Below are 9250 nucleotides of genomic sequence, written 5' to 3' on the forward strand. Positions count from 1 at the left end.
ATAATGTGGTCTCTCCAGGATATCCCAGAGACCAACCTGGCTGCTGCATTTTGAACTAACTGAAGTTTCCAAACTACATTCAAAGGCAGCCCTACATAGAGCTTCATAACTGCTCTTTTAGAATTTGGTACATTTAATGTGAGGTAGAAGTGGTGCTACTTGATCAAGCCAAATGTTCCTTAGCAGTAAGCCACTATTATGATCTCCATTATCCCCATTTATGGAACAGCCAAATTCCTAGAACATTTCCAGAGCTTTGGAAGGGCTATCCATATAAGGAAATAGGGCCAATTTCTGGAATATGTGACTACAGTAAAAATATGACAGAGATTTCTTCTGGATGCAGAGTTCATTGCCAGCGTGGTGTAGTGACTAGAGTGCTGGACTAGGACCAGGGAGACCCGAGTTCAAATCCCCATTCAGCCATGAAAACTAGCCGGGTGACTCTGGGCCAGTCACTTCTCTCTCAGCCTAACCTACTTCATAGGGTTGTTGTGAAGAGAAACCTAAGTATGTAGTACACCACTCTGGGCTCCTTGGAGGAAGAGCGGGATTTAAAATGTAAATAAATAAATAAATAAATAGTACTATTTACCCTTGTATGAACAGGAGACTGAATACCTATTCACACACTCAAGTAAAGATGAAGATCACAACTGGGTAGATCAGTTGTTCACTTAATGCCCAGCTTACAGTTCAACTCATTTCCATACCACTGTTTAACCCACTTTCAGAATCTTTGCAGTGACGTATATGTGGAATGAGGTGGGCGTATGATAAAGTAATCACATGACTTAATTCTCAGCATGTCAATTTGGTTGTGAGAATCGTCAATCAGACAATGAATAAAAGAAAAACAAGTCACAGAAAATGACTTGGTCAGGGAACATTATTCAAAATAAATATTGTATATGCACCTTGGTTTAGTGTATGGAAATAATACGGTTGATAACCACATACAGGATAAACACAGTTATAGCTGGCCAAGGTTGTAACTATAGTACGCCCAAATGTGCAAAACTGCGGTTATGGGCCAACAGCTAATTCTGGTTTGCCTTGCCAAACTCCAACTGGAACCTTCAGTTATCTCTTAATCTCAACAACAACAACAACAGGTTTTTCTACTGAGGTTTTATGCCTGAATGCTGACTCGGCAATAACCACGATTTCGTGCCTATTCCAAATTCCAGTCATAGAGGCGACGGGGTTTGGTGAACATCTGCAGCGCAATTTGGAGTTAAGAATTGAAACCTCAGCCATGCTTAACTCCCGTTAACTTGTACATCTGAACTGGGCCATTGTGGGAAGCAAAAAGATAGTTTTGCAATTCCTGGCAGATTGGGATTATTTCCAATGTTTGAACGTTATAGACATTTTAGTGTCTTTATAGACTTTTAATAGTGATTACATGAAAGCCTCCATGTGGAAATAATTAGAATGAGGTCATGCTGAACTAGACTTCTGCCTTTCTTCCTCCAGTGGCTATGTACAACTCTGTGCTCATCCCTGTGAGATTATCATTAGCTTTAAGGCCAGGTCAGTGTTGACAGGTTGCTAGGGTTTTGTTTTGTTTTGAATGCTAAGATGACAGCCATAATTTTATCAGTTTCTTGGAGATGTGTTGTCTTCAAACATGTTACAAGCATGATTATTGACTGCCAATTCAGAGTTATGGCAGCTATGACACAGATTCAGTTATAAAGTAACAACCCTGAATTTGCAGCTTGCTTTGGAGGGATTGCAGGCTCCAATAATGTGTCATTTTTCTCAATAAAGAAGCTATTTGACTTTGTGTGATGTGATGGGGGAGAAATTGGTCAAAAGGAAAATTAAAAACCTATTTAATGGGGGGAAATAATACTTATGATTTAGCCAACATTGTCCCTTTAGGTGGATTAGGTTATTGATTTTGGTTCTCAACATAAAGGAATTGAGCTACAGTCTTTTCATCAACTCCCATAGATGGCTTCTTCCTCCTGATTCTTCCTAGAAAGTTCTTCTGTTCTCATTCTCAAGCTCTATTCTGAAGCAACCAACTCCTCCATTTGCTAAGAAAGGAGGAAATGGAAGCCCTAACATCCTTCCTGGTAAATCATTCCGGTACGCAAGAGCCTGGCCTCAAGCATTTCCATAAGGTTTTTTCATAGATGTACCTTACAGTGCAGGAATGCTCTGGGCAGGTTTTGTTATGCAGACCTTCCTCTTTTGCCCTCTTTGCAATAAAGGCCTAATGGATGAATCCAGAATTATCTTATAGTTAAGACAATATAATTGTCTTATATCTCAAAAATTCTACTGTTTTTCCTTTATGCTTCCAAACATAGCTCCCTTCTGTCATTTGAATGCTTGAAATTTCCCATTTCAGTAACAGAGCTAACTAAATTACACTCTTGTGCTACAATCTTGCCTAATTTCTGCCTTCCATACAGTATAAGAGGCTTCCTTGAGCCCTTTCTTTCCTTCACAAATTACAAGACTTTCTGCCTTCCATCCTTGTGATGTAGATCTACATGGTGACTTTGTCCAGTATGAAGTGTAACCTTCCCTTTCCTTACAGGGTGATGACAAGACTTTTCGGCGAACTCCTTCCTGGAGAAAACGTTTCCGCCCACGAGAATTTCACAGCATCAACATGCTCAGTGGGTCAGCAGAGACACTCCCAGCAGGGTTCCGAGTGACCTCTCTGGTGCCTCTGCCTCCACCTTCAGCACCACCGAAGAAAATGCCACCGGAAGGTAAGATCCAATTTTTCTCTGTTCTTATTCATGGAATATGAATCAGGCAGTTCCAAACTATCGGGTGTCTGGATGCTGTATTATGGTGTGTTTTCTGCTGAAACAAAACCTAGTTCACTTGAGTAGCACCAGAATTACTAAACTGACCTCTTGCCTAGAAACCTTTGGGTTGTTATCTTGGCTGTTGCAGCCAATGTTGATGCTGAAAAGTTTTACTCTGGGCAGAAAGCCCTGAGCGCAGTAAATGTTCAACTTTTTTCTGGCTGAGATACTTGTGTCTGAATCCTGTGCACAGGATTTGCTTAGTTCCTGGAGATAGAATTACAGTCTATAAAGATAAAAGAAGCAAACTATGCTACGGCCATTGATTGGTTTTTAACATACCTCTAAAAAAAGACTTGGACCTGAGCCTTTGTAAATAGGGTGAGCTGCAGGTTAAAGGTTCATGAACAATTAAACAAAGCCAATGGGTGTCAGCTCCCACAAAACTTAGCAGCTTCCCTCCCTCCAATATGTTCACACAGAAAAATCACCCTGTGGCTGCTTCAGGTTTTATTTGGTCATTTGTGTCTGCAATTTTCCTCAGTTCTCACTGTGTCTGCTCTGGGAAGAGCAGAAGGTTCCAAGTTCCCTCCCTGGCATCTTCAAGGTTGGGCTGAAAGGGGCTCCTGCCTGTAACCTTGGAGAAGCCACTGTCAGTCTGTGTAGACAATACTGAGCTAGATGGACCAATGGTCTGACTCAGAATATGGCAGCTTCCTATGATTCCATATATGGCAGCTTCATATACTCTCATGTCTGGATTCTGTACTTTAGCATTGGGTAGTCCATCTTTTTGACTAAAATATTACAAACAAAAATATCTAACTCTTGACCTGCTTAATCAGCCAAGCTAGTGAGTCAGTCAGTCTACAGGTAACCAAGGATTTAATTGTGTGTTCTGCATGAGTGCAGTGACCTTACTAATGGCATGCTCTTGTGTGTTGTTGCTGAATGGTTTGTAGTTGGTGCAACTGGGTCCCAAAGACTGGAGACATCCACAGTTCGCACATACTCCTGCTGAGATTGTTTCCAATGGGACTTGGTCCAGGCCCCAGGTAAGTTTTAAAACTAGGACAGAGAAATTACAATCCCAGTAATATACAGAATTGCTAGGCACAGATGAGTAAAACCAGAGCTTCCTTGAAGTACAGAACTCTACTGCTCTTCCCTCATGCTTCTAAACACAGCTTCTGTTGTCTTAGGCCATTTTTAAAGTGGAGGTTTCTGTGATGCTGGTTCAGCTCTGCAGGAATACGCTAGAACTATGGGAAGCAAAATGAGGATAAAGGAAGATATGCTGAGCTTTATGCAGCATTCTTATGCAGACTGCAGAACCCACACTGACCCTAGAACTTTCTTTAGTCCATATGTTGGACCAGAAAGCTTAGCACCATTGTCATATGGCTTTGGGGACCAGATTTTACTGATCAGCAACCCTAGCTACATCAAAGTCCCAGTGCAAACATGGCCTTAGATACCATCAAGGTTGCTTGAGCTTTGCAGGAACAGATATCAGCACAGTAATGTAATTTATTCCTGATGAAGTGGCCTCTCTTTGTTCTGCAGGACCATAATGCACAGGCCCTTTTTGTCCTAAAATATTGTAATCCATGTTTTAGATAATAGTGAATCAGGAAAAGCAAGTGGACAGAGTAATTGACCTCCTAGTTCCAGTCCCAAATGTGAATGGTAACATAGAAATAATGCTGGAGTCTATTAACTCACAGGTATTTTAAGCATGTGAAGTATCCATAGACAGTGCGGGGTAGCAATGAAATTATTGGACTTTGATATGGGAAAACCACATATACATCCCAGCTTGGCTGTGAAGCTTACTGGGCAAGTCACTGTCCTTTAGCTACTGTGAAGTTGAAATGCTATTTTGCGCTCCTTGGAAGAAAGGTGGGGTAAAACTGTAAAGTCCCTGAGAGCTTCATGTTTTAATTTTAAACCACCCTGAGCCAATTTGGAAGGATGGTATAGAAACTGAATAAATAATGACCCCCAGGGACATATCGTAGTGACACATGGTGAGCTTTAGTGGGGAGGAGAGATGGATGAAAATCATTCCTCCCTTGTAGCACCAGTGCTGTATTAGTCTGGATGTTGGCCAGCATATCTTGGATCAAGAGCAGTCTAGCAGTAGATCATAGCAGATTAATCTTCTTTCTGGGCCAGTGTATTCAGTTTGACCATCAAGTTGTCCCCCCCCCCCCAAAGAAGCATCAGTTTTAAAAACTCTTCTCCAAGATGGCTTTAATAACTAAAACATTTGCGTTCAGGAGCCATTTTTTGGAAGAGCAATGGCTATAGTTGAGCCACTTGAACATTTCTCCATTTCCTAATAATTACAGAATCTGTTCTCTTCACAGTATGATATTAGCCAGTCTGGTTACATGTTGTGAGAGCCAAGAGATGCAACTGCCTCAAGTGTTAGTGAAACTGTATAGGTCACAGTAACAAAGAGGAGTAGGGAGTAGGAATGTGCTCAAAAGGGGATGGGGAGGCATCTATGGAAGTGAAGATGACAGCTGTTGGATAAAGATAGCAGACTTGCTTTCTTCCTTTCCTCCTGCAAGGCAACATCAGCACAGAAACTCCCAATGACAAGAAGAGACCTGGTCCCAGCTCAGTGGGGGATCCAGAATCAACCCCCACTGCTGTATTTGTTTCTAGCCGTCCTTCTGCCACTTTGGTGCTGATCAGCATGACTTCTAAATCTTTGCCAAGAGCAGCTGAAAAGCAGGGCCAGTCCCGGAATTCTGAGGGTCTTCAGGCAAGGGCCCCTAACCTGGAAAGAGGTGTAATATGCAAGCAGAAGATTCAGAGTTACCCTAACTTCCATAGGTGCTTTGTGCAAAGTGAGAGTGCCAGCTAATGGCAAAAGGAGTCCTCTGCTGCTGTTTTCACCCAGATAATTTTGGATCTTGCCACCCTTGGGAGCTGTCCATGGTGAATTGGAGCACAGGAGGAGCAAAGTGGTGATGGCAGGCTGCCTCCGCTTTACTTAGTACTTTACAGTATTCAAGGGTGGCTCCAGAGAGGGGGCAAGGGGGGCAAGCCTCCCAAACAAGTGACTTGCCCCCCCCACCTACTCCAGGAATCCAATATGTGGGGCACAGCTCTGCCACCCATACATGCACTTTGCCCCTTCTCTGCCTCCCCAGTTTTTTTCTGGTGCCACCACTGACAGTAATATATCACATGCTTCTCTTTGTTGGGCGGATATGTTCCTCACTGTCCAAGCAGGGAAGGAAGAAGTATTGTTAACACTTTATCTCTCATATTTGCAGGGCAAACCCAGCTGCTGTAGTAGAGCAAAGTTAGATTGCCAGATGGGAATGAAAGCAGAGGTGCAGAGCAGATTGACACAGTATAATATCCTCTCGTGTTTAATGTCACTTCTCTACCTGTTTGTTTTGCAGCACATTCCCACTACTTGTATGGTCATACACTGTCTGCTTTCTGGGAGTAGGCCAGAGGCCAGAGTATGTCTGCTCCTTGGCTCCAAAGAACAGAAGCTACAGGCCAACTGTTTCAGGCCACATGGCCAAAAGGATACTCTTCCTCCTGCTTGTACACAACCCCAGTCTCATGTTTGGTGATCTTAAACCCCAACTATATCTGTGATTTTCCATTTATCTCTCTCCCTTCCTTTGGCTGTAAACAGACACACTCCTCACTAAGAAAGAGAACAGACTTTTCTCTCCCCAGGTCTGTCCTGTGTGTGATGCTGTGATCTTGACATAGGTCTGGTAAGACATAGAAGCACCTTAATGCTGGTCAGCAGCAGTTCCTGCACCATTATCTGCCTGTGCTTCATTTTGCCAATATGCCTGAGAGCAGAAGTACCTGCTTGTTCCCACCGTACAGCTGGGACCCACGAAGACAATCGCCAAGAAGACAAGAATATGGGAAACCCCAGCCTGGAAATCTCCCTCAGGCACACCAAGATTCTGCTGGGACTGCCCACTGTGCCACAGAAAACATGGACAGCATTGGCCCTCAGATATGGAAGGGTCAGGGCTGAGAACAGGGTGGAGTGGTGTTTACTGGAAGGACAGAAAGATCAGCTATGCAGCAAGTCTTCCAGGTCCCATGTCATGTAGGAATTCTGCTGCTGGGAGTACAAGCCAAGTCCCCATATCTCTATTGGGTACCCACTAAATGCCCTCTCCCTTGTAGGCAAACAGAAAATTCCCCTTTCTCCTCTTTGCATTTACTGGTAGCCTGTGATCCAGAAGGTTCCTAGCTCTTACTGTTTCTCCCCTCTTAGGGTAGAATCTGTTTGTCTCCTCTTGCTGCCTTTGCCTTGTGTGGCCCCCTACTACTGACGTGGTATTTCTTGGTGGCTGGAATGCCCTATACTCATAACGTGATGTTTGGAAGTGCAATATCCAAGAGACTGTACAGTTGCCATGTCTTTTTGGTGTACGACTTGCCTAATACAGTATTAAATATTTTTTTAATTTAAAGAGTAAGTGATCCCTTTATATCAATAACCTATTTCTTTTGTCATATTGGTACTGCATGGATTCCAAACCCTGCGAACAGGTCAGGAATGGGTGTATGTGTGTTCCAATAAATCGGATTTTAAAGCAAGGCTGATGGATTCATAATTCTCTTCTGCATTGCTGTAGATACTTTCTGCACAACCACAACTAGCTTAGAGCTGCATGGTTATCATTTGGAACAGCTCTCTGATAAAACACAGTTCTGATGCTTGTGGTGAGTAACTGGGCTACTTCTGGCCTGCACAGGATGGTTAATTAGCCCACCACTCGCCTGCACCTGACCCTCCCCATGGCTAAATAGAGACTTCTAGCCCTAGCCAACCTCATAGCGTGAGGTGATGAAAGCAGGTGGAAGCACAAAGATTGTGCCATTCTCCTTACAATAGCCTCCCTCCCTGGAATAGTGCTTAATAATCAGCTTTAATCTCTTCACCTTGCATCAGCTAGCAGTACTCTAGCAAGAGTAAGTAAGTGAAGGGTGTGTGTGTGTGTGGTCCTCTGCTCTAGATTTGCCCACTGCTCTTTCCTGACCACTGTCTTTAGTAACCAGCCATTCTGCAGGTGGGCCCAAGTGAACTGATCTTTGAGATGAGAACACTTGGTTAGGATCCTGATGGCACAGGTTCTACCTTGTGTTTTAAGGGAATGTCTACACAGAACATTTTTTGTGGTCTTTGATTTGCGATTTCTTGCATCGGATCATCACAGATCACATGCTTCTTGTACGGATCGTACACAGATCTCCCGCTTCACACTACAACAGAGTAGGGCGGAGTCCACCAGGCTTCTCATAGCTGAAGCACGCTTCTTTGGAATTAAAACTGGAAGCACACTTCACTCTCCCCGCCCCCCACAAATTTTCTTGTAGAATATGTCAGAGTAAAAATTGCCCACTCATACTTCTGCATGAATCACTCTTCAGGACAGCAATGTCTCAAGAAGAGGCAGAATAACAGAATTAGGGAGTTGGAGAGGGTCTTGTACTCCATCTAGTCCAAACACTTCCTCAATGCAGCAAATCCAGAGTTAGATCATCTTTAACAGAGGGCTGTCTAGCCCCTTCATGGAAGACCTCCAGCAAAGGTGAGCACTTCCCTGGCAAGGTTAGATGAGTGAAATACAGATTCAGATCATTATTGGAAATGCGGGTGCTTTGGAGTGAATATTACACACCTCTTCTGGTCTTGCAAAGTCATTCAAAGCAGCAAATGCTACAGAAATGTAGTGGGTAACTTCCTCAGTAGGTGGATACCTTGAGCTCTTGAAAACCCAACTCTGTATTTCTTACAGCACACCCATTGACACAGCACATAGTCTGAGAATGGTTGCACTAAGAGAATAATGGAAACTAGCTTAACCTGCACAGAGCACCTGCGTGCTAGTACTTGATTGATTCCCTCACCCCCTGCCACAGCCCTCCTCAACTCAGAAATCTCTCCATCCTCACCTGAGCCACACTCCTGCTCCTCCTCCATCCAGTTGCTTCCATTCCCCACAACCCTCTTGGTCACTAAACCATCTCTTTACTCCATTCTCCTCACCCCTCTTGGTTACGGCTGTAGTGTTGCTGGCGTCTATTGGCTAAGCTGCAGCCCCTATCCCCAGAAACCTCCTCACCGGAGCCCCACTCCTGCTTCTCCCCACAGGAGCTGCAGCGGTTGACCAGGCTCTTCTTCGCTGCCGCCACCGCCATGGCCGCTCATTTCCCTGAGGCTGCTGACAGGCCCGGGCCCAACCCTTGCCTTCTTTCCTCCCTCCACCAATGGCCTTGGTAGCTCCAAACAGCAGCAGTGGCTGACTGGGCCCTTCCTTGCTGCTGCTGTCATTCCCCTCAGACCGCTGACAGGCTCGAGCCCATCTCTCACCCTTCCTCCTTTATCTCTTCCCCTCCTTTCTCTCTCTCTCCTCCACTCACTCTCTCCCCCTCCCTTCCTGAGTTAACATCTTGTTCATCTTGTT

At 44.3% G+C, this 9250-nt stretch overlaps 1 protein-coding gene across 11 annotated transcripts in view; it reads left to right on the forward strand.

Moving 5' to 3' along the window:
* The window catches only part of PPFIA4 (PTPRF interacting protein alpha 4), a 211518-nt gene extending 204138 nt beyond the window's left edge, over positions 1-7380 (forward strand). For 10 of the 11 annotated variants that reach the window (XM_053243184.1, XM_053243185.1, XM_053243192.1 and 7 more), the window contains 3 exons: positions 2558-2735; positions 3740-3832; positions 6203-7380. In XM_053243184.1, the coding sequence (XP_053099159.1) occupies positions 2558-2735; positions 3740-3798 (237 nt within the window). In that variant the 3' untranslated portion in view covers positions 3799-3832; positions 6203-7380. Of the gene's footprint in view, positions 1-2557; positions 2736-3739; positions 3833-6202 lie in introns of those variants that run through there. The other variant, XR_008305632.1, reaches the window with a different exon arrangement.
* Positions 7381-9250: the final 1870 nt, after the last annotated feature.

The sequence above is a fragment of the Hemicordylus capensis genome, chromosome 4 (genome assembly GCF_027244095.1).
Source record: "Hemicordylus capensis ecotype Gifberg chromosome 4, rHemCap1.1.pri, whole genome shotgun sequence".
NCBI lineage: Eukaryota > Metazoa > Chordata > Lepidosauria > Squamata > Cordylidae > Hemicordylus > Hemicordylus capensis.